A 25,000-nucleotide genomic window follows, 5' to 3' on the forward strand; every position below is an offset into this window, starting at 1 on the left:
GAATTCAGCCGAAATGAGCTGAGCTCCGTGAACCAATTCAGTCGAATCATTTTAGTTTTTAATTTGGAAGTATGAAGTCACGATCTGCCAGCAGCATCAGCGATATATACCAATGTACATATTGAATATATACTGTATGTGCTATGCAACATCATATCGGCGCTGTCGGTGGGAAACCTTGTATGTTATTTAGTCACTAGCTGTTGATGCTTTTCATTGGTTTAATACCCCGAGACTAATCTCTCAAGACAGATTCTGCTAACAGCAGAAGCTGTCAGCACCACTGCCTTAAACATGTAGTGTTGTTGTTAGTAGAAATAGACACAGAAACACCCGGGAGGAAGTTGACTAAGAAAGGGGAGGAGCCAAACCAAGTTCCTGTTTCTACACAAAAAAAGGAGGTGGTGCCCCCAGAGGCAAAAACTAAGATTTTTTTTTTTTTTTTACCGAATGGGTTCCCAGATTGCCCCAAAAAGAATTAACCACTTTGAACCTGCTGTCCCATTTGGGCATGTCATTATAGGTGAACATTTTCAAAAGTATTCAAAATGTTTCAAGAATAGCAGGTAATATAAGCTGAGCTCACAACGTTTCATATCGCGAAGTAGATCTGCTATTTTTTGACACACTCATGTGATGATGTATAAAATAGTGCAAAACGATGAAATATAGAGATACGTTTTCTGCCCACCAGTGACGATATGTACTAATGACCAATCCAAGTCTGACATGTCTCTGTCTTTCTGTTTTGATTTTTTCCCCCAATCTACAGCTATCAGTATGTATATTTCACTTATCTCTATACCTTATCATTTCTTTTTATTATTAGAGGTGCACCAATACCAACTCATGATGCCCGACTGCAAACTTAGTTGACCATACTATGTTGACAAATAACATTTTTTGGTCATTTAGGCTAAGCTGTAAACTAAATATAGTTTACAGTTTGTGCAGAGAAACCATTTAAAACCAACACAATTAAAGGTAAACCAAGTAGTATGGCGTTAGCATTTTAGTCTAGGTATCGTATCACAGATACAGAACAAGTACGTACGTCAGTGAGGCATTGTTCTGGAAACACATTTAAATGACATTGGTGCACTGCTAATTCTGCTCTTTATAGTCTTCTTACCTTCAATATGAAGTTAGGGCTGGGCGATATGATTTCAAATAAATATCAAATATTATTTCAACTTTTGTCTCGATTACAATTAATTAACAATTATATGAAAAAAATGAAAATAATAGATCTACAAGCGTACAATGCGTTGCGATGTAACGCATTGTGAGTTTGTAGATCTGACATTTTCACAATTTTTGTACGCCACCATCGTACAACAAAGTATTATACCGGGTTAAGTCTCTAATGAGACTAATTGATTATACAAAAAAATAATTTCTTCGAATAGAAGAGATTACACTAGATCAACCACTTAAACCCCAGCATCTGTATTGTGGGGAAAGCTTTCGCTGAAAATAGCTAAATAATATAAAAATAGATCGACCGGCTATTTTCAGCAAAAGCTTTCCCCACAATAACAGAAAACAGAAAAGACAATAGCATAGAGCCCGGAGGGACTCACTCCGCTCAACCATATGGGGTTTAAGTAGTTAATCAGACTAATTGATTATTTTTAAAAAAATCTCTTGGAATCTTTTTCCAAGAGATTAAGCCAGATTAAGTTGGGTATTAGTTCTAAATATGAGTTTCGACATATTGTCTGTTAATTGCCCAGCCCTGGTATGTAGTGGTTCTCTCATTACCTTCCATAGCTGTTTCTATTTTATTTCTATGCTTTTATTTCACTGCATGACAGCTCTGCTCTGCATAGCATAGCATGGAGCACAATGCTTCATTCCACAGTTAACACTAATGGCTCAGCTCTACAGTAGCTCTCTGCTTCCATTGTTCTCTCCCATCTTCTCCACTTTAGAGCTTTTCCTGCTGCTGCTATTGTGGTGATTTGGCTTCTTCTTCACTCTCTCAGCATTAATCAGTGGTGTACACTGCAAAATCCTGAGTTTAAATCCAACTCTGAATGTGTAAAAATGTATCAAATTGAAAAGGCCTGAAGTGTGTTTGGGTTTTTCTTTTCTTTTCTTTTTTTCGTTTTGCAATTGTGTATTTATTTCGTAGAATGCCTATTGCAAAATAAGAGCTATAAAATTGGAATTGTGAGATTATATATTTTTTTAAATCTGTGATTTTTCCATTACATTCAGTGGCGAAAGTGGGCTTCTTTAGCCACATGAACCCCAGCATCTCCATTCTCGGGGTGAACATTAACCAAAAATAGACAATCTACAAACTCAAATGTGCCACGTTGAGATGCACACTGTGAGCTTGTAGATCGGCTGTTTCTGGCGAAGAGATTTGGTGTAGACTGAAAAAAGTGGTCCAAGTACAGAGCCAACTCAGGTCCAGTTTACTAAGTCTAGAGGTCAACTACAGGTACATTTCTAGAGTTCTACTGTATGAACACTCAGGGTTTTGCTGTGTAGTGACAAACAGACCTATGCTGTACCTGTACTGTACGTGCATTCTACCTGTGTTTTGTCTCGCCGCAGTTCATGCAGCTGGAGCAAAGGTCAAGGATCTGGAGGATGAAGCTGATAGGCTGTTGGAGAAGCTGCAGCCAATCAAAATGCTGCAGGACAACTTGAGGCGCAACATCTCCCAGATCAAGGAACTGATCAACCAAGCTAGGAAACAAGCTAATTCGGTAAGATGAGCTCCAAACACCATTTCCACATCATTGACAGTACACAGGTTTGCTCTGCCAATTAATCAATAGCAGTGGTTCTCAAACTTTTTCATGTCAAGGACCCCCAAATTGACACTTATTAGCCCACAGACCCCTATTTGAAAAGATATGCCAGGGACCCCCACAAGAGAAGATTTTTATGGCTCTAGCAGTGGTTCTCAACCATTTTAATTTCAAGGTTTAAAATGCATTAGGCTACGGACCCCCATTTAATGGCATTTCTATCTCTGTGACCCCAATTTGTATTGTAAAATCAATGTTAATTTAACACTGAGAGTGTACAAATGGAACCAAATGGACCCGTTAGGGTCCATTTGGTTCCATTTGTACACTCTCTGAGTTACAGACCCATAAGGGTCCATTTGGTTTCTAACTATCTATCATTTAGCTGGGGACCCCCTGGAACTTCTCAAGGACCCCTGGGGGTCCCCGGACCCCACTTTGAGAACCAATGGTCAATAGCACATAAAAAGAAAGGGTAAAGGCCTCGTCTACACCAAGAACAAGAGCCATAACTATAAAGATGATGATAACTGTAAATATGTTGTAAGTGGATGGCGCACCACACCACACCACAACTAGAACGGCACGGACAGTGGAAAACGATATCGTTGGGATCACTTTCAGAGCGATTTGATGAAAGATAGAAACCCTGACAGCCAATCAAAATCCAATCCGAATTGACAGGGCGTAACGCTCAGAACAGAACATTAGCGTTCATGTGGATGCTCAGTAGTGTTATAGTCGACTTTATAGTCATCATCTTTCTATAATGTAAAGTTGGATTATACCACTGTATACATGTACAGTACGTAATCCACCTTCTATCTTTCTTTCTCTCAGATCAAAGTGTCGGTGTCGTCGGGTGGTGACTGTCTCCGTAGCTACCGTCCCGACATCAGGAAGGGTCGTTACAACACTATCGTCCTCCACGTTAAAACCACAACGGCTGACAACCTGCTGTTCTACCTGGGATCTGCTAAATACGTACGTATGGTGTATAGACACTAACCACATGCTTATTTTACACACCCCATGAAGCCTTGAATTCATGGAGGGGTTTATTGCTGACAGACCAGAGTTTTCTTTAGTTTTTTGTCGCATTCCTGGTCTCCATGCTCTTCCCGTTGAGAAATGTAGACCCTGGTGTCTGGCAGGACACCGACTGGTTGACAAGTGGCGCTGCCTGATGCACAATATCAATTCAGTTTCAATTCAAAGGAGCTTTATTGTCATGAGAAAATTTAGGTTTACCAAAGTAAGTGTCTAAACAATCAAGGGAATAAAGAAATTTGTAAACAGAGCTAGTGTCACATTGCAACTTAGAAAAATTAGCAAAACCCCAAAAATGTTAATTTGCTGTTAGACATAGTTACAGTATAGGCTATATAATGTATGCAAGGCTAGCTTGGTATAAAGCTTTTGAAACAAATAGCAGCGTTTTTTTCAGGATTTTGCAGTGAATTCCTCCCCTCGCCAAGTGGGGATTGCCTTTTGCCAGAGCGGTTAGAAATGTGGTATCTCATGCGGAAAAGTTACGAATTGAAGCCTTGAATTTACACAGAACTTGGCTCTGCTGTAGCCAAGCCAAGTTGTAACCATGGCTGTAGCTCTGATCCAACCTGGCCAAAGTTCCTGTATCCTTGGCTGTGGTAGGGGGGGGTGTGGGGGGGTTATTGCTGACAGACCAGAGAACAGGTCCAACACTTTGTTTTATTTCACCGGCGTTTCATATTAGAAGATTAATCTTATTTATTATGATGTTGAGCACGCTGCACACTGTGTAGCATTTATCATACTTTAAATGTTTGGCTCCCAAACTGTGCACACACACACACACACGCACACGCATACACACACACACACACACACACACACACACACACACACACACACACACACACACACAGACAGTACTGTATAATATGTAGGATTCCAGTATTGAACTACGTAGTAAATAGTCTAACAAAATGTTTTCTGTGACGCGAAGATAATTAATATGTCTTCGCGCTTTTGTACGTGCGCGCACACACACACACACACACACACACACACACACACACACACACACACACACACACATACACACACACACACACACACACACACACACACAGCAATTACAACTGATCAAACTAAACGGAACATATCTAAACCACTTTAACGAACTCTAGCACTGACAACACTGTGTGTGTGTGTGTGTGTGTGTGTGTGTGTGTGTGTGTGTGTGTGTGTGTGTGTGTGTGTGTGTGTGTGTGTGTGTGTGTGTGTGTGTGTGTGTTTATGTGTGTGTGTTTATCAGCGCGTCAGGCGTGCATGTCCTAGCAAACAGCGGCAATTAACAGCAAGTTTATGTTGCTCTCTGCTTTGGTCTGATTTCCCCTGAGAAATCACTGTTCTGCTCCATTTGACTGGGAGTTTTCATACGTGTGTGTGTGTGTGTGTGTGTGTGTGTGTGTGTGTGTGTGTGTGTGTGTGTGTGTGTGTGTGTGTGTGTGTGTGTGTGTGTGTGTGTGTGTGTGTGTGAGATACTCTCTCTAATACAGTCTAATAGTGTATAATGCTATGTAAATAAAAATGATGTTGGTGTGTGTGTGCATGTCTTTAAAGTATCAGTAATAGGGCCTAGTACCATCTGAATAATAATGATGCTGTCCTCTGATCTGTGATCTTTGCTAATGAATTATCTCCATTACCACGCACCACAAGTTCAGTGTGTGTGTGTGTGTGTGTGTGTGTGTGTGTGTGTGTGTGTGTGTGTGTGTGTGTGTGTGTGTGTGCGTGCACACACGTGCACACGTGCACCGTATGGATGGCATCCAGATGAGAGCATCTGTTCTAATTGCGCTTACACATTTTTCTTTTTCACCCATACATACATAATTATAGGCCATAAATGGGAACATAGATGAATATTATGAAAACCCACTCAACACACACGCACAAGTTTCCTCGTTTCCTTGAATGAAATTAATGAAACCATCTCTTCCTGAATGATGCTTGATCTTACTCCGCTCCCTTAAGTAATTCAAATGGAATGCAAAATGGTACAGTAAGGTAAGTGAACCTGGAACCATGAATGTTTGGTTTTGGTTTTAAAGGACTCTCCCTCCTCTCTGTGTCTGTGTTTGACTCAGGTTGATTTCCTAGCGTTGGAGATGCGTAAGGGCAAAGTGAGTTTCCTGTGGGACGTCGGTTCCGGCGTTGGCAGGGTTGAATACCCCCACCTCACCATCCATGACGGCACCTGGCACAGAATAGAGGCCTCTCGGTGAGAAGCATGTATTACACAGCAAGTGTTGGGTCATGTTTATTTTATTTGACATGGACAATCACAATTATACATTGGACATCCCAGATGCATCGTTTGAGTGTTATAGCACTAGTGCTAATTCTCAACACCCGTCCACAGGAGGCTTTTCTAAATAGAATAACACTAATCTGAAAAACAATCAAATACAAGGAATTAAACATTATAATCAAATAAACCAAAGAAACATAATCATTCCAATAACCAGTCAGAATCTATTCATGGGAGCACTGTTGATTTGATTTTAACCATGATTTGAGTCCACGTATCCATCAGACTCAAGTTTTAGATCCGTGGGCTCCCCAGCTAAATGATCATTAGGAACCAAATGGACCGTTATGGGTCTGTAACTCTGAGAGTGTACAAATGGAACCAAATGGACCCGTAAGTTAAATTAACAATGTGGATTTTACAGTGTAGATTGGCGTCCCAAAGGTAAAAAATGATATCCAATGTGGATTTGTGGAGGCGTGGACTAATGCATATAAAACTGCACGTAATCAAAAAGATTGACTAATGGAAACCATAGCATCTCATAGAGGACACAAACAGCACTCACGCTCTAATCCCGCGAGACTTTCCCTCTCTCTAAACATTGCTGTTTCAGCGTATTGGTTAGTTTAGTAAATATCCAACGAGTGAAACTCATTTAGCTTTGATGCCACTATTTCATATAGGTTCACAATCAATCGTGTGAGTGTTACTGTACGTCAACTGGCTCGTGCCTGGTGGCAGAGAGGTGACAGGCGAACGCAACATAGTAACCTAAAACGGCAACAGTAACCACAGTGCCGTGCCAAATAAATCTTAAAATGACACAGATGCGTTCCCGGTCTTAATGAGTTAACCCCTAGGACACGATTTCATTCACGTCCTGAAGAAAGCATATAAGCAGCAACACATGCGGCATTATAGAAAATGTGGGCACATCAGTTCACCTGGGAAATTACCGGTTGTTGACAACCTCATCAGCCATTACCATGCAGCATCATCACATTCACTGCACACACACACACACATGTCGCACAGCACACACACGCGAGCGCACGCACTCACTCACGAATGCAAGCACGCGCAAACACGTTTGTATTACTATACTTGTGAGCACATCAACATTTTTGGATGTCAATTTTTACAAATGTGACTGCGAGGCCTTGTAAGCTCGTAGATCTGATATTTCCGGCGTGCAACAAAGTACAGTACAAATAACTCCAACCCCAACATCTAAACCTAAACTCTAAGGGCCCTATTCTGGGCGCCGCCTTACCCATTATCCCTAAACTTCTTTGCCATTTTTTACTATTTTGAAAAACATTTTCAAATAGTTCAAAAAGCCAATCTACAAGCTCACAACGTGTCAATGTAGATCTGCTAGTTGAACTATTTGAAAATGTTTTTCAAAATAGTAAAAAATGGCAAAGAAGTTTAGGGATAATGGGTAAGGCGACGCCCAGAATAGGGCCCAATGCCTAATCCTAACCTCAAACTGAATCTTTTCTGAACTGTAAACCTAAAGGTCCTTACACCTCACGTGCGTTTATTTGCACGATTCGCCTTCATTCAAATCTCTCGTTTGTGTCCTGAGTACATCCACACAGAACGCCAACATTACTGTACATGCCGATAAAGTGGTGTAATTATTTCTTTTTTTTTACCCATTAAGACCTGAGGCCGATTTTACATATGACTTCTAAACCAGTAGTTCTCGAACCTTTTCAAACATTTTCAAGATTTTAAAAAAAAAATCTGAAATAGCAGATGTACGCTGTGAGCTTGTATATATGCTCTTTTTTTAATAGCCAATGCTAAATGACACAGATGCTTTCCGGTTTTAATGGGTTTAAAACAAGGTTGAAATTTCACAGCAAACACACACACACGCACGCGCGCGCACACACACACACACACACACACACACACACACACACACACACACACACACACACACACACACACACACACACACACACACACACACACACACACACACTCGAACCATTATGTTTGCCTTATTCTCCCTCCCTCCTTCCCTCCCTCTCTCTCTCTGTCTATTTAGTAATGGATTGAACGGTACCATATCAGTGTACCCATTAGAAGGTCCCAAGGCTGGCATGATGCCAACCCCTGCCAGCGCCAATTCGCCCTCTGCGTTCACCATCCTGGATGTGGACCAGAATGCCTACCTGTTTGTGGGAGGAATCCTGGGAAGTGTCAAGGTCTGTCTGTCTGTCTGTCTGTCTGTCTGTCTGTCTGTCTGTCTGTCTGTCTGTCTGTCTGTCTGTCTGTCTGTCTGTCTGTCTGTCTGTCTGTCTGTCTGTCTGTCTGTCTGTCCGTCCGTCCGTCGGCCTCTGACTCTTGTTAATGATTTAAAAGGCATGCAGCTTACACTGTTATCCAGAGTGACTGACAAAGTGCAAGGTGGGAGTAAACAGGGTGAATGGTGGAGCAGTGGTCAGGCAATTAGCATGTGAGAACAACTAGGTGCTACAATGTAACTACACAGTTATATCCTCTCAGTTATTGCCCTATGGCAAAGTACAGTATATAGGGCTCAAGTGGTTAATAATAGAACATTACATTACATTACATTACATTACAGTCATTTAGCAGACGCTTTTATCCAAAGCGACTTACAATAAGTGTATTCAACATAGGTAGGGAACGAAAACTACTAATCACCAGAAGTCTTTAGTGCATTTTCTGCAAAAACAAGCAACCAAGAGTATACCTAGCGCTAAGGTAAAAGTGCAATATATCAGCTACCTATTTCCTTAAACAGATGAGACAAAATAGCTAAATCAAATGAGCATGAGCTAAAACAAATAAGTGTATCGACTAAACAAGATCCAATAAACAATACAACAATAGAAAACAAGCGTTCGTACAACTAGTTAACAACAAGTAGGTCAGGCAGAGAGGAAGGGTAGTGTTTCCTGAAGAGGTGGGTTTTCAGCCTGCGGCGAAATATGGGCAGTGACTCTGCTGTCCTAACATCAGTGGGAAGTTCATTCCACCACTGTGGGGCCAGAACAGAAAAGAGTCGTGACCGTGTCGATCGGCCAGAAGGACCCTTGAGTGACGAGGCAATCAGTCGCCCCGAGGTGGCAGACCGAAGTGGTCGGGCAGGGGTGTAGGCATCGACCATAGCCCGGAGGTAAGAAGGAGCTGTTCCTTTCACTGCCCTATAGGCTAGCACCAGGGTTTTGAACTGGATGCGAGCCGCTACGGGGAGCCAGTGTAGAGAACGGAGAAGGATGGTTGTGTGGGAGAACTTGGGGCGGTTGAACACCAGACGAGCCGCAGCTTTCTGAACAAGCTCCAGAGGTCTGATGGCAGATGCCGGAGCACCAGCAAGGAGGGAGTTGCAGTAGTCCAGGCGGGAGATGACGAGAGCCTGGATGAGCACCTGGGCTGCCTTCTCCGTGAGGAAGGGGCGAATCCTCCTGATGTTGTAGAGGAGGAATCTGCAGGACCTTGTCACTGATGCGATGTTTGCCGAGAACGTCAGTTGATCGTCCAGGGTCACACCCAGATTCTTCGCAGTCCGAGTTGAGGTCACCACAGCATTATCAATGGTGATGGCCATGTCTCGGTGCGGACAGCCCTTCCCCGGGAGGAACATCAGCTCGGTCTTGTCCAGGTTGAGCTTCAGGTGGTTTGTCGACATCCACTCCGAGATGTCAGCCAGACAAGCAGCAATGCGTGCCTCCACTTGGGTATCAGAGGGGGGGAATGAGAGGATCAGCTGGGTGTCATCGGCATAGCAGTGGTAGGAAAAGCCATGGGAGTGGATGACAGCACCAAGAGATGTAGTGTAGAGAGAGAAAAGAAGAGGACCCAGAACCGAGCCTTGGGGAACCCCAGTTGTGAGCCTGTGTGGTTCTGACACAGACCCTCTCAGCATCACCTGGTAGGAGCGACCCGTCAGGTAGGATGCAAACAGGGAGAGTGCAGAGCCTGAGACACCCATCCCCTCGAGGGTGGAGAGGAGGATCTGATGGTTCACCGTGTCGAACGCTGCAGACAGGTCCAGGAGTATCAGAACGGAGGAGAGAGAGTTCGCTCTAGCGGCATGGAGCGACTCCGTCACTGCCAGGAGCCTGGAGGGCAGTCTCTGTCGAGTGACCCACTTTGAACCCAGACTGGTTGGAGTCCAGGAGGTTGTTCTGGTGGAGATAGGAGGACAGTTGTTTAAAGACAGCACGTTCAAGAGTTTTAGATAGGAAGGATAGAAGGGAAACCGGTCTGTAGTTCTTGATCTCAGAGGGGTCAAGTGTCGGTTTCTTCAGGAGGGGGGTGACTCTGGCAGTCTTGAAAGTAGAGGGAAAGTAGCCAGATGTCAGAGAGGTGTTAATAAGGTGGGTTAAGAAGGGAAGAAGTTCAGGTGCAATAGACTGCAACAGAGTGGATGGGACCGGGTCCAGAGAGCATGAGGTGGGGCGACTAGAGGTAACAAGGAGAAGGACCTCGTTAGGGGAGAGGGGAGAGAAGTGGATAGAGAGGGGATGGGGGGGGGAAGAGGAGTAGATGAAGGTAGAGAGGGGGGGGTGGCAGGCAGACGGGTGTGGGTAGTGCGCAGGGCACCAGCCGGGGGAGGAGGGAAGGAGGATCGGATATCGTTCACCTTCTTGTCAAAGAAGTTGGCGAAATCGTCAGGGAGGAGGGGGTGGTGGTTGCAGGAGAGAGGAGAAAGTTTCTTAGTTTTTTAGGGTTGGAAGCAGAAGCCAGAATTTTAGTGCAGAAAAAAGCAGCTTTAGCAGCTGATAGAGAGGAGGAAAAAGTAGAAATGAGAGATTGGAAGGTGAGAAGGTCCTCCAGGAGGTTGCCATTTCTCCATTTGCGCTCAGCCGCTCTCAGGCTCCGTCTCTCAGTCCGCACTGAGTCCGACAACCAGGGGGCAGGTGGAGTTTGGCGTGCAGGCCTGGTGGTGAGGGGACAGAGATGGTCGAGAGAAGAGGCTAGAGTAGAGAAAAGAAGATCTGTGGCGGTATCAGGGGATAGAAGAGCAAAGGATTCAGGGGCAGGGAGAGCAGAGAGAACAGAAGAGGAAAGATCAGTGGAGGAAAGTGAGCGAAGATTGTGACGTGAGGAAATCATGTGGGTAGGGAGGGGCTGTGAGGGGGGAGAGGAGAGAGAGAGAGAGTAGGACATGAAGTAGTGATCAGAGAGTTTCTTACCCTTTTCACTGGAAAGAGGAGTGACAGACAGGTTAGCAACAGAGCAGCCTCTGGTGAAGATCAGGTCCAGTTGGTTGCCCGCCTCATGGGTAGGAGGAGATGGGGAAATAACTAGGTCAAAGGCGGCGAGAAACGAAAGTAGTGGGTCTAGCTGCTTCAGAACCTAACAAAGTCTATAATATGAAATGAATGATAAAGGTAGCATAAATGTGGCTTGATCATGACTGTGTCTGATATCATATCTTAACATCTTAGCTCATTTACCTATTCATGCACTGCAAGCTGTCGCTCTTTCTTTTTTCTTTCTTTCATTATTTTCCCCTCGATATCTAATCTCCCAATCTCTTCTTCCCATTCTTTACCTGTCTCTCTGTCTCTCTCTCTCTCTCTCTCTCTCTCTCTCTCTCTCTCTCTCTCTCTCTCTCTCTCTCTCTCTCTCTCTTTCTGTCTGTGTGTGTGTGTGTGTGTGTGTGTGTGTGTGTGTGTGTGTTGTAGAAAGCCGAAGCGGTGAAGACCACTACATTCACGGGCTGTATGGGAGAGACCTTCCTGGACAAGAAGCCCATTGGCCTGTGGAACTACAGGGACAGAGAGGGAGACTGCAAGGGTTGCGTGGTCAGGTACTAGACACATCCCGCATGCACATTTATCGCTATTTAAAAAAATAGCTGATCTACTGTAGATCTGCTATTTTTAAATATCTTATGTACGGTATATAGGCTTCAAGTGGTTCAAGTGATTTTCATGCTATAGTGGTTAATTTAGTTGGGGACCCCCTGGAACCCCCTCAAGGGTCCACAGACCCCATTTTGGGGACCATTGACCTAGAATACGTCCAACCATGTCTCCCTGTCTCTGTGTGTGTGTGTGTGTGTGTGTGTGTGTGAGTGTGTGTGTGTGTGTGTGTGTGTGTGTGTGTGTGTGTGTGTGTGTGTGTGTGTGTGTGTGTGTGTGTGTGTGTGTGTGTGTGCGTGTGTGTGTGTGTCTCAGCCCGCAGCGCTCAGAGAGCGAGGGCACGGTGCAGCTGGATGGGGAGGGCTACGCGGCGGTGGCCCGACCCACCAGGTGGAACCCCAACGTGTCCAGTGTCACCTTCAAGTTCCGCTCCTACAACTCAGACGCCCTGCTCATGTACCTGGCTACCGACGATATGGTACAACACACACACATGCACATGCACATGCACATGCACATGCACATGCACATGCACACGCACACGCACACGCACACGCACACGCACACGCACACGCACACGCACACGCACACGCACCAAGCCTTACTATACATGACATGTTGACTCATACTGTATTGTATAACATACATAACATACACAGACAGATGTTACCATCATCATTTTGTTTTGCTTAACACCCCCCCCCTCTCTCTGTCTGTCTGTCTGTCTCCCTGACTGTCTTTCTCCCCCTCTCCTTCCCTCCTGGTGTGTGTGTGTGTGTGTGTGTGTGTGTGTGTGTGTGTGTGTGTGTGTGTGTGTGTGTGTGTGTGTGTGTGTGTGTGTGTGTGTGTGTGTGTGTGTGTGTGTGTGTGTGTGTGTGTGTGTGTGTGTGTGTGTGTGTGTGTGTGTGTGTGTGTGTGTATAGAAGGACTTCATGTCTCTGGAGCTCTCAGAGGGCAAGGTGAAGGTGAACTTTGACCTGGGCTCAGGCGTGGCCACTGCCACCTCGTCCAGCCGCCACAACGACGGCCGCTGGAAGTCCCTCACCATGTCCAGGAACAAGAAGCAAGGTACCGTACACACACACACCCCCAAAGTGATATGTATTAGGCCGCGGAACATGTTTCTGAAAGAACTATGTGTTGCTGTATCAGTGGTTCTCAAACCTTTTCATGTCAAAAGAAAAGATAACCTGATGAAGGTCTAACAGACCAAAACATTGTTATTTCCCATTAAAACATTTTAATTGCATCTTTTTCAGTGCGTTGGGCCCTCGTTTGGTCTTCTCCTGTGCACCTGTCACATTTGTAGGTGTGCAAGAGACTTTTATGTCAAGGACCCCCAAAATGATATGCATTTGGCTGCGGACACCCATCTCAAAATATTTTGTTCCAGGGACCTGCAGAAGCAAAAATTGGAGTAAAATATGTTCGCTTTAAGAAATATATACATTCAAAGTATACATTCAAAGATTTGCACAAAATTTCAAGATGTTTTCAAGATGTTTAAAAAAATAGCTCAAAAATAGATCTACTGTACAAGTACATCTACAAGTATATCTGCTATTTTTGAATAGCCAACCAATGTGCTATAATGTGCTAAAACGACACAGATGCCTTCCTGGTTTTAATGGGTTAAAATATTTTAACAGGGACCCCCATGAGAGAGGATTTGCCAACACTTTCTTTTTTAAGAATCAGACTCACACATCACACACTGCAAGAGAGTAGCCATTAGAGCTACACTGTAGCATAAAACAAATATGGCAATATGAAAATTATAGACGCGTCCCAATTAAAGCTGTTATTAATTAAGTAATAATACTCGAGAGGGAGTGCTAAGCTGCGAGTCATTGGCATCGGTGGTCTGAACCAGGGCCAATAATATCACTCACTGGGTAGCCTGACCTTGAGTGTGGTATTGTGATTATTCTACAGTTTCATTATCAACATTAGGGCTGCAACTATAGACTTTTTTCTTAGCAATTAGTCTATTGTGTGCAATTTTTATGTTTAAACACTATAATTGTGACAGGCCCAAAATAGGAATTGATTACTAATAGGTTGTTTTATTAAGTTATCTATTATTCTAATTTTTTTTTATTATCGATTGAATCTGATTGTTCGATTAACTGTTGCACCCCTAATCAATATTTAGGATTGGATATCAAGACACTTAATGATGAAACAAGCTCATTACGTTCCACGGCACACACGCGTGCGTGCGTGCGTGCGTTTATTTGTTTGTTTGTTTGTTTATTTGGATCCCCATTAGCTACTACCTTAGCAGCAGCTATTCTTCCTGGGGTCCACGCGTGCGTGCGTGCTTGTGTATAATGACTCGGGTCATTAAATACCAACCACTCCTTACATACCATCTCAGAGCTAGGTTACACGTGCAGACTGTTTGTTTTTATGTTTGGCAGCCTTCCCCACAGTCTGATTGTTAGAGGGTTTCAACAACACGGGATGCCCAAAAAGGAGGCAAAAAGGCTGTGCTATATCTCTGCTATAATTGGCAGCCGCCATTAGGGGTGGGACAATTTGAAAATTTCATATCACGATAGTTGTGGCCAAAAATATCACGATATACGATATTATCACGATATTAGCGATATTTTCTATGCTAGAAAAACAGTGAAATCACTTGACCTGTCATTTCTGTTAAAGAACATTTATTATCTTGTCACTCAGGGCAATTTGTAAACATCCAATACTGGAGGTAGAGAAAGACAATGTAAACATAAGTAATCTGAACTTATCAAGAATCATTCACAATAAGTTATTTATTTTATCATTCAGAAGTAATCAAAGATGATATCTCTACATACAGTGGTGTAAAAGTACATTAACTCTTTGACTGCCAGAGTATTTTCATAAAGTACTCCCCCAGTGCCAGCAATTTTCGTGTTTTTTTATTTTTATATTTTGAATTTTATTCATGAAAATAATTGAAAGACACATAATTTAAAGACGCAGCACAAATCCGCCACTAGAGAGCAGCACATGACAGCTTGATCAGGTCGTTGGGTCTCTGTCACCCTTCTTTGGAGATTAGACAGGGAAAAACATGAAAACGGATGTGACGTATTCCCAGATTGTTTGACTGATCGTCACCCAGACCATAGATTATAGAAGATAAGCTGTCCGTTTGTCCGTTATACCGTGTGAAAAAACGTTTGTTTACCTATTTTGGACAAAAATGACCGGGGGAAAATAATCAAAAACCGGAAACGGAACCCAGGTCATGAAACCGGATGCAGATATGGGTGAAGTAAGTGGAACTCGAGAATAACATTGAATTTTAAGCAGCATAGCGCGATCAGAGATTAAACAATGAACGCGAGTCCAACGTCAAACGCGTCAATGGCGTGGGTGGATTAAGTAGTAATTGACTCGTTTTCGAGTCAATGGCGTTTATAGAGTTAAGTACTAAGTACATTTACTCAAGTACTGTATCTTATTTAATTGCTCTACAACAGTGTTTATCAACCTTTTTGGTGCCAAGGCACACCTGGCATAGCCAAAAAAATCCCAGGGCACACCTAGATATACGGTGTGTGTGTGTGTGTGTATATATATATATATATATATATATATATATATATATATATATATAGCTGGAGCTCTCATCATCTTGTAGTAATAATGAGTGCCAAAGCATGTACCCTGTGCCCCCTATACAGTACCAGGTAGGACAACATATTTGCATTCCTATGGGTGATGGTCGCTACACTGAATGGACTCGGGCGTGGCTGTGTGTGAAACGGATGATGGCCGTATCGATTGACGGACGATCGCCGCTATTGTTCTCGAGGGGCTGGGTTCACACTTTCTTCAAACGGCGCGGCACACCTCAGCAGTACTCGCGGACCAAAATTGGGCCGTTTGCCAGGGTTGATAAACACTGCTCTACAAGCTCACAATGTGAGCTTGTAGATCGGCTATTTAATTTTTTTTTTGATGCCAATACTTTTGCACTTTTATTCAAGTAAATTTTGATTACCAGACTTTTACTAGTATTTCTACATTGCAGTATTGATACTTTTATTTAAGTAAAAAATTTGAGTACTTTCTCCACCAGTCACCACTGGCTATATAAATATCAATCTGACAATGTAAAGTTAAAACGGAACGGGACGTGCAGCAATTGCTGCTATAAAATAATGACTTTATATTTGGTTGCGCGCCGTGTGACGCATCAAAAAGAGCCAATCTACAAGCTCACGAACGCGTCAGATCATGAGTTTGTAGGTCGGCTATTTTTTGCTGCATAACACGGTCGTTCAACTCAGCATATTCACAAACGGCTTATTTTTCGCGTTAACTTGAATTCCACGCTGTAATATGGATGAGGCTTGACAACAACTAGCCTGGGATCCTAACCTCGAATCACTAGGCTTTCCAGCATGGGGGAATCCGTTCGGTGGATGTGAAGTTGTGAGAAGAAAAAAAAGTCAGCCGAATGGAGCGAATCAGTCTGGGTTACAGGCTAGACATTAGACAACAACTTGATACAAACGTGACTTAGTTTACTAAAGCAGCTCAACATATTGGCAATAAAGCTGGGTACAACGCGCGTTCTCGACGGCCCTGCCGTATATTCTCTATCTCAGCTACGGATACCTTCGTACTAGTGCGTAGCACAACAAGCTAGTAGACTACAAGGGACAGTGAGGCGAGTGCACTGACTCGCTGCGACGCTGCCTATTACATTACACCCGCCTTCTTTGGAACTGTATCCGGTGCAGTCCACACACATATATATGCATGCTCACAGCTGTTTCCGTTTCCTTTGATTCTCTCTAGGCCGGATGCAACCTGGCAAAGCAAATGGACACCAACATCTTTTTTGGTCGAACATTTTTTATTTATTTTTTTCGCGATAATTACAGTACCTGCGATACAGTTATCGTGGACGTTTTTTATCGCGATATACGATAATATCGTATATCGTTCCATCCCTAGCCGCCATACTGTATATGGCAGAGACGCTTGCTACCTATACCCATAGAGTGACATGAAGACATTATGCCATCATTTTGTTGATGTAATCTTACCGCACCTATAAAATGTGTGTCCTCGTATGCTCTCCTTTATGTGGACATGAATAAATTATTAATGTGTGTGTGTGTGTGTGTGTGTGTGTGTGTGTGTGTGTGTGTGTGTGTGTGTGTGTGTGTGTGCGTGTGTGCGTGTGCGTGTGTGTGCGTGTGTGTGTCCACAGCCACGGTGTCCATAGTGGACGTAGACAACAGCATGGAGGAGAAGGTGGTGGCCACGTCACAGGGTTCTGCCACTGGCCTCAACCTGAAGGAGAGCCAGAGGATATACTTTGGAGGCCTGCCGACCGTCGGAAACTACAGGTACACACACATACACACACACACACACAAACACACATACACACACACACACACACACACACACACACACACACACACACACACACACACACACACACACACGCGCGCGCGCGTGCGTCGTTGTTGTCGGGCAGAAACCTCTTAACTCCATGTTCTAACTTTTTGTGTTTTTTTTGTAAATTAATGCCCTACTTGATCACACTACAGCGTCACACAAAAGCATCAAAAGTAGCAGATCTACGAGCTTGTAGATCTGCTACTTTTGATGCTTTTGAATTTGAATCCAGAAAAGTACGGTTTCCACCCGACAGAGACGATATACATCACTTTCTCTGTTTTGTGAATTCAGATTCAAGCAAATGAAGCGGATTCATTTTAATTACATTTTGAAAATGTATAAATACAAGTTTTTGTATTTTTCTAATAGGTACTCAGTAGTAGCACTAGTGTACATACCGTACATCACGGTTCCCCAATTACTTTTCCCCAAGGGCCAAATTATGTCTCGGGTACCAAGCCGAGGGCCAGGGGCATTGTGGCGCCGAAATCGTGCGCGCGCGCAAAGTGCTCGTGCGCAAACATTTTAGTTTTTTATTCATTTTTTTTCTCTAATCAAGCTAATTTGTTATTTTAGGCCTGGGATTCTTAAATCCTGTGTTGAGGGTCACACAAGGAAAAAATTAACTCTGGAAACAAAATAAGTCTGCTTGAAAAGTAATACAGATTAACAGCAGCCAGTTGTACATACTGAAAATCAAAATAAGTCCAGAATCAACAATTTACTTACAGATGTGTTTGTTAGTCTGTTTGAACAGTTATACAGATATTATTTAAAAAAATTAAAAATAAAAAAACATTAACTTTTTTCTTTTTTCTTTGTTATAAAGTTGTCGCGGGCCGGACAGTTGCCTCTCGTGGGCCGCAAATGGCCCGCGGGCCGCCTATTGGGGAACCCTGCCGTACATGAAAATCTGTACTTTTGACCTTTTAGCTAAAGCGACTTTCAGTACTCAGAAAAGAGTTTGTAAATATATTATTATTATTATTAATGTTGGTTGTGTGTGGTAAATACGCCACAGCCACAGGTTGTTGAGTTAGATGTTTGTCAAAATGATGTGCGTGCGTCTAATACTGTACCATTATGTTTTTTATCTCTACAGCATGCAAGCCAGGTAAACAAAACCTGTTAAAGCTAATTAAGCACAATTAGAGACTCTAGTTTTCACATTTTATTATTTTCACTCAACTGCATATCACCTGCTGCATGCGGCGAGCCACGCTGACGTAATAAATGTGTGTGTGTGTGTGTGTGTGTGTGTGTGTGTGTGTGTGTGTGTGTGTGTGTGTGTGTGTGTGTGTGTGTGTGTGTGTGTGTGTGTGTGTGTGTGTGTGTGTGTGTGTGTGTGTGTGTGTGTGTGTTTAAGAAAGAGATGATCAGAGAGGAAGTATTGTAGTGTTTGTGTGTGTGCTAATGTGTTTCTTTATCAGTGTTGTCCCACGCAGGCTTATAGGCTGTTTTGAATGGCAGCTTGAAATCACATTATTATTGTTTTTGGTGGAATTTGACATTTTGTCCATGTAACTCAAGACATCCACTTTTGAAGTGGAGTTTTCAGGATGTGAAGTTTACAGAGCAATGCTATAACTTGGGCACTATGCTGTTGTTTATGCAACTTCCAAAACAGTTGGCTAAACTTAATGGATTCATCATGTTTCGGTCACTCTATTTACAAAGCAATGGACAAATGTGAGATTCTGCTGATTTCTGATTATTTAAATCTGAGAGTGTACAAATAGAGCCAAATGGACCCTTATAGGTGTTCCATTTGTACACTCTCAGATTTAAAGTCAGAGTTAAATTAACACTGAAGATTGTTGTGTGTAGCCCTTGATCCTAGCCAATCCTCTAGTGTGCTTCAGGTATAGTTAATCATGTGTAGGCACCAATGCTTTATTGTTATTTCTTTACAGCGCTATTAAAATGTGCAATGTTATGTAATGCTGAAAAATCTAAAGGAAATGGAAGCAAAACTCTACTTTCTACTTATCTTCCAGGTCCGAGGTGATTCTGAAACGCTTTGCAGGCTGCCTGAAGGACATTGAGGTGTCCAGAACACCCTACAACCTCCTCAGTAGCTCTGACTACACTGGAGTTACTAAAGGATGCAATGTAGAGGTAAGACTGACCGACTGCCTGACTGACTTACTGTTGGACCTACTGAATATAAGATTAACTGATTAAACAGCTGACTTACTATTTGACTGACTAACTATCCAATGGAATGACTGACCGACTGACTGACTCACTCACTCACTTACCGTCTGTTTGACTGACTTACAGTATAGTCTGTGTGTGTGTGTGTGTGTGTGTGTGTGTGTGTGTGTGTGTGTGTGTGTGTGTGTGTGTGTGTGTGTGTGTGTGTGTGTGTGTGTGTGTGTGTGTGTGTGTGTGTGTGTGTGTGTGTGTGAGAGAATAGAGGGTTTATGAATATATCAGATGAATATGTAATACATGTTTCTCTTTGGTCTTCCCGTGCCTGACCTCCTGTCTCAACCTTCCTTTCTGTTTGTCTCTCTCTTTCCTAATCTATGCTTCTTCGTGCGACGGTGTCGCCCCGCCCACAAAAAAATAGCTGATCTACAAGCTCACAACGTGTCACAGACGTGACGCGTTGTGAGCCTGTAGATCGGCTATTTTCGGTGCATGACGAGGTCTTATGACGAAGTATAAATCGAGCTCCTCTCTCCACCACACCACCAGTCTACTCTCTAACTACTTATCTTCCATCTCTCTCTCTGTCTCTGTCTCTGTCTCTGTCTCTCTCTCTCCTATTCACTCGTTTATTATTGAATGGTTTTGTGCAGAAAACTTTGGCTGAAGAGCAAGACAGAGAAATATAAAAAATTCAATAAAACAACAGAAGGTCAGAACTGTTGAAATCTAGTGCTTCTCCACTCACCTTGTGAGATTTAGACAATTTTTCATATTCAATAAACAAAACTGCACAGTTTCCTCTCTCTCTCTGTGTGCACACATAGACCTTTTATAAGCACAGGCACGCGCGTGCACACACACACACACACACACACACACACACACACACACACACACACACACACACACACACACTCAAGATTGTTTTTATTACATCCCATTATACAAGTATACGAGAGTTAAATCCTTGGGTATCTCTCTCTCTCTTTGTCACACGCACACACACACGCACACACGCGCGCACACACACACAGACGCACACGCACACAGTTTTATATTCACAGGTAAGGTTTGTTTATTTTAAAGTTTATTTTCTTAAGTAAAACTTTTTTAGCACGCACACACACAAATCTAGTAGTAAAGACTTGGAATTGAATGTTTGTAGAGTGGATTTCACACACAAAACTGAGCAGCTGAACCCACTGTTATGAATCCCTTTTGTGTGTGTGCGTGCGCGTGCGTGTGCGTGCGTTTGGCTTCATTTCTTGTGGAGGAAAGAAGGCTTTACTGTAGTTACATATCGTCACTGTCGGGTGGAAACCTTGTATGTCCAAAACTGTTACTTATCAGTAAATGGAAAAATACCTGTGTTCCATTAGATCAAATGTAGTTATTATGTACAGTATTATCAAAATCTTCTTCTTTTTTTTATCCATAGAATTGACACATTAAAATATTCACGTTTAAAACCTCTCTGTCCCTTTCAGAACATCCACACAGTAAGTTTCACTAAGCCCGGTTACATGGAGCTGCCTGGCCTCTCATTGGCTGTCGCCTCGGAGATCAGCCTGTCATTCAGCACTCTGACAGACACGGGGACCATTCTGATGGCAGTGGGCGGGGCTTCCGCCAGCAGCAGCATCCAGCAGGTGTGATTTCTCTTGATGCTGTTTGTTTAGTGATTATAGTGCATTATAAACAAACCTTATAGCACACTTTAATCACAATATCCATCATTGTGTTTGTAGAGCGCTTCCACAGCGCTCTCTAGTGGCAATGTTTGCATTCACAGTGGGACGTGTTGAACGTGCCTGCCTGTTTACACAGTGAAATCCAGAGTGTTAACTTATCAATTTGTCACTGAGAGTGCATACAAATAGAACAAAACGTAGCTTAACGCGTTAGCCTGAGGAATAAAGAAATGTGCACTTGAGTCTAACGTCTTGCATCTTTATTTATGTAGTGCCGCTATTACTTTTAATACACTTTGGTTGTTTTCTTAAAGTATAGTTTAGGCCAAGGAGGCAACTAGAGGAAGCGCACATGCTCCATGTCCAGAACCAAATGGACCCTTGCGTTCCATTTGGCTCCATTTTTAAGCTCTCAGAGTGAGATTGAGGATTTTACTGTATAGGCAGTGATCAAATGTGTGGTGGGGCAAGTTAGACCAACACTGGCTCAGGTTATGTACATACAGTACAATCTTTATCATATCATAGTTAGTTGGCCTGAAGAGATCTACTGTACTTTGCACATGGGGGGTGCTGTGGTTATAATAATATTCCTGATGATGTGGGGTTGGAACAACTACCATGCAAGGTCACGCAAGTCCTTTCGTGTAAAAAAATCTCAATTAAATTTTCCCGTTCAAAAGGTCCTCACAAGTTTCTAATTACATTACAATTAATTACATCCCAGCATACACCCAGTACAATCCTCATTATTCATTTCATCCATGTTTGACTCTGACACTGCTCCATTTGGTTCCATCTTTACCGATTACTAATCCAGACACTGCACAAGAAGGGTAGCACCAGGGAGGCCATGGCCGTAAAGTGGAGTCTCACAGCCGGAAGCTACATGTTCTGAATTAACTGAGCTTCATTGATTCCCACATTCTGTAATCCCTTTTAAGCCATGATGTTGTTATGAAGTGACATTTTCCCTCTTTTAATTTCCTAAAGTTGTACTTTGTGTAATCATGTTCCACTGTGGAGTCCCAGTGTTTGGTTATTGACATTTCTCTGAAACTCTACAACCCACAGTCACAGAGCACTAACCAGTTCAAACCCAAGAGGAGACGCAGGCAGTCTGGAGAGGTGGGTTCAACACGCACACACACACGCACGCACACGCTCATGCACACACACACATACTCTTTAACAAGTTTCCACAAGTGCATATTAATGAGATTTGCATTTCTTGACTGCTGGACTGATTGGATTGTCTTTTCTTCAAGACACACAATGAACCACGTGCACGCACACACACGCACACTTGCATGCATGCATGCCTTAAGGCCTTTTCTCTCTACGTGAATGAAAGGTTTTCATAAGTGCATATGAATGAGATTTGAGATGATTGGATTGTCTTTGGGCCAAGACGCTTGGTGTGAGCCACTCACGCACACACGCACACACACACACACACACACACACGCACACGCACACGCACACGCACACACACACACATGTACTGTACGCACACACAAATAGATACAAACATACACACATAATTGGGTCCCTGCTGAACCCACTTAGCTACTGTCCCCTTTCACTGTTCCCCAAAACAACACGGCTTGCATGCGTGTGTGTGTGTGTGTGTGTGTGTGTGTGTGTGTGTGTGTGTGTGTGTGTGTGTGTGTGTGTGTGTGTGTGTGTGTGTGTGTGTGTGTGTGTGTGTGTGTGTGTGTGTGTGTGTGTGTGTGTGTGTGTGTGTGTGAGTGTGTGTGTGTGTCAGTGCAGATGCATGTCTGTATGCATGCATGAGAGGTAAATAGGAGGTGTATATAATATTTTAAAAATATGTGCCTTCCTGTATCTCTCTATATATATACTATTGTGCGTGTGTGTGTGTGTGTGTGTGTGTGTGTGTGTGTGTGTGTGTGTGTGTGTGTGTGTGTGTGTGTGTGTGTGTGTGTGTGTGTGTGTGTGTGTGTGTGAGGACAGAGGGTTACTTCTAGCTTATCCATCATCACTGATCGTCGCGTGCATAAATCTATTTTTACTAACTATGCTGGCAGGCATCGTTGGCAGGTGTATGCTATGTGTGTGTGAGCGTGCATGCGCGCGCATGTGCGTGTGCGTGTGCGTGTGCGTGTGCGTGCGTGCGTGTGTGTGTGTGTGTGTGTGTGTGTGTGTGTGTGTGTGTGTGTGTGTGTGTGTGTGTGTGTGTGCACCCAAGCCTGCGTGCGTCTACTCGTTTGTGTGTATATGTGTGATGCTTTGTGTGGAGGGAGAGGAGAGAGAGAGAGAGAGAGAGAGAGAAAGAGGTTAAGCGAGGTTAAAAACACCATCATCTCAACTTGGCCCTGACTAATGGATGTTTTAGAGGGACAGAAATGGAGAGATAGAGAGGAGGGGGGGTGTGGGAAAGGTAGAGAGAGCGAGGAAGACAAAGAGAGCGGTGGAAGAGGAGTTTTTTTTGTGCAGAGAACAGAGGTGAATGGAAGGAGAGAGAGAGAGAAGAGAAAAGAAGAGAAAATCTGAGAGAGTGCGTGTAGGAGGAGAATCAGCTGAACAATATGGAGAGGAGGAGAGAAGAGGAGAGCGGAAGAGTGGAATAATAGTCAATTGGAATTGAGAGGAGGAGAGTGGAATGGAGGGGAGCAGAGAAGAGAGAGAGAGAGATAGAGTTGGTTGCATTTGAGAGAGGGGGAGAGAGAGAGGGGGGAGAGGGAGAGAGAGAGAGAAAGAGAGAGAGAGAGAGAGAGAGAGAGAGAGTGGGGGGGGTAAGGACATAGGAAGGGAACAGAGAACAAAGGAGAGAAGGAAAAAAGGCAAACCGGAAAGAGGAGGAGAGAGGTAAAGCGATAGAGTGCAAAAGAATAAAGGGGACAGGAGGAGAGAAAAGAAAGGGAAGATGGATGACAGAGAAGAGAAAGGAGTGCAGAGGTGGAAAAGGTCCCATCTCCGAGGGGGACGGAGAGAGAGGGAGAAAAAAGAGAATGATTAGAGGAGAGGAGAGGTCAGAGGGAGAGAGAGAGAGAGAGAGAGAGAGAGAGAGAGAGAGAGAGAGAGAGAGGTATAATGTGGATGCTCGTTTACTTTCTCCATTGTCTGAGGTTTATTCAATAATAACAGGGTCTAAAATAAAACCCTGGTATTTCAGACACACTACACACAGTCTATATTCCTTAACTACATGAACCCTATAGCTTCACAATATCTGGGCATGTTCTGTAAGTCTCCCCCTTTACATTTTGTTCCAAATTTGTCTTGATTAACCCATTAAGACCGGGAACGTATCTGTGACACTTTAAGATTTCTTTGACTATTCAAAAATAGCAGATCTACATGTTCATAGCGTGGCACCGAGTGCCGCGCTATGAGCTTGTAGATTTGCTTTTTTTTTTTTTTGTGATTTCTTTTTAATCTCTCTCTCTCTCTCTCTCTCTCTCTCTATATATATATATATATATTTAAAAAAAATTAAGCGAACATTTTTATAACTCAAATCTTTGCTTCTGGGGATTCTGCAAATGTCTTCTAAATCCTAACAGTTTTCTGAAAAACTCATGTTGCTATAATCAGTGGTTCTCAAACTTTTTTCGTGGCCGTGGACCCCCATCTCAAAATATTTAATTCCAGGGACCCCCCAGAAGCAAAGATTGGAGTTACAAATGTTCGCTTTAAAAATATATATATATTCAAAGATTTGCACACATTTTCAAGATTTTTCAAAAATCTTGAAAATGTATCTCTCTCTCTCTCTCTCTCTCTCTCTCTCTCTCTCTCTTGTATATCTACTATTTTTGAATAGCCAAAGTATAAAAT

At 43.1% G+C, this 25,000-nt stretch overlaps 1 protein-coding gene across 7 annotated transcripts in view; it reads left to right on the top strand.

The window, feature by feature from the left end:
- lama2 (laminin, alpha 2) overlaps positions 1-25,000 on the top strand; it is a 316,273-nt gene that overhangs the window by 268,600 nt on the left and 22,673 nt on the right. For 5 of the 7 annotated variants that reach the window (XM_080453619.1, XM_080453620.1, XM_080453623.1 and 2 more), the window contains 12 exons: positions 2,578-2,723; positions 3,609-3,752; positions 5,903-6,036; positions 8,132-8,291; positions 11,748-11,872; positions 12,243-12,405; positions 12,851-12,995; positions 17,152-17,290; positions 18,451-18,462; positions 19,346-19,466; positions 20,993-21,154; positions 22,271-22,324. In XM_080453619.1, coding sequence (XP_080309745.1) covers positions 2,578-2,723; positions 3,609-3,752; positions 5,903-6,036; positions 8,132-8,291; positions 11,748-11,872; positions 12,243-12,405; positions 12,851-12,995; positions 17,152-17,290; positions 18,451-18,462; positions 19,346-19,466; positions 20,993-21,154; positions 22,271-22,324 — 1,505 coding nt within the window. Of the gene's footprint in view, positions 1-2,568; positions 2,724-3,608; positions 3,753-5,902; positions 6,037-8,131; positions 8,292-11,747; positions 11,873-12,242; positions 12,406-12,850; positions 12,996-17,151; positions 17,291-18,450; positions 18,463-19,345; positions 19,467-20,992; positions 21,155-22,270; positions 22,325-25,000 lie in introns of all 7 variants that reach the window. The other 2 variants (XM_080453621.1, XM_080453622.1) reach the window with 2 other exon arrangements.

Source organism: Gymnoscopelus braueri (assembly GCF_963280865.1).
Source record: "Gymnoscopelus braueri genome assembly, chromosome: 16".
NCBI classification, from domain to species: Eukaryota; Metazoa; Chordata; class Actinopteri; order Myctophiformes; family Myctophidae; genus Gymnoscopelus; species Gymnoscopelus braueri.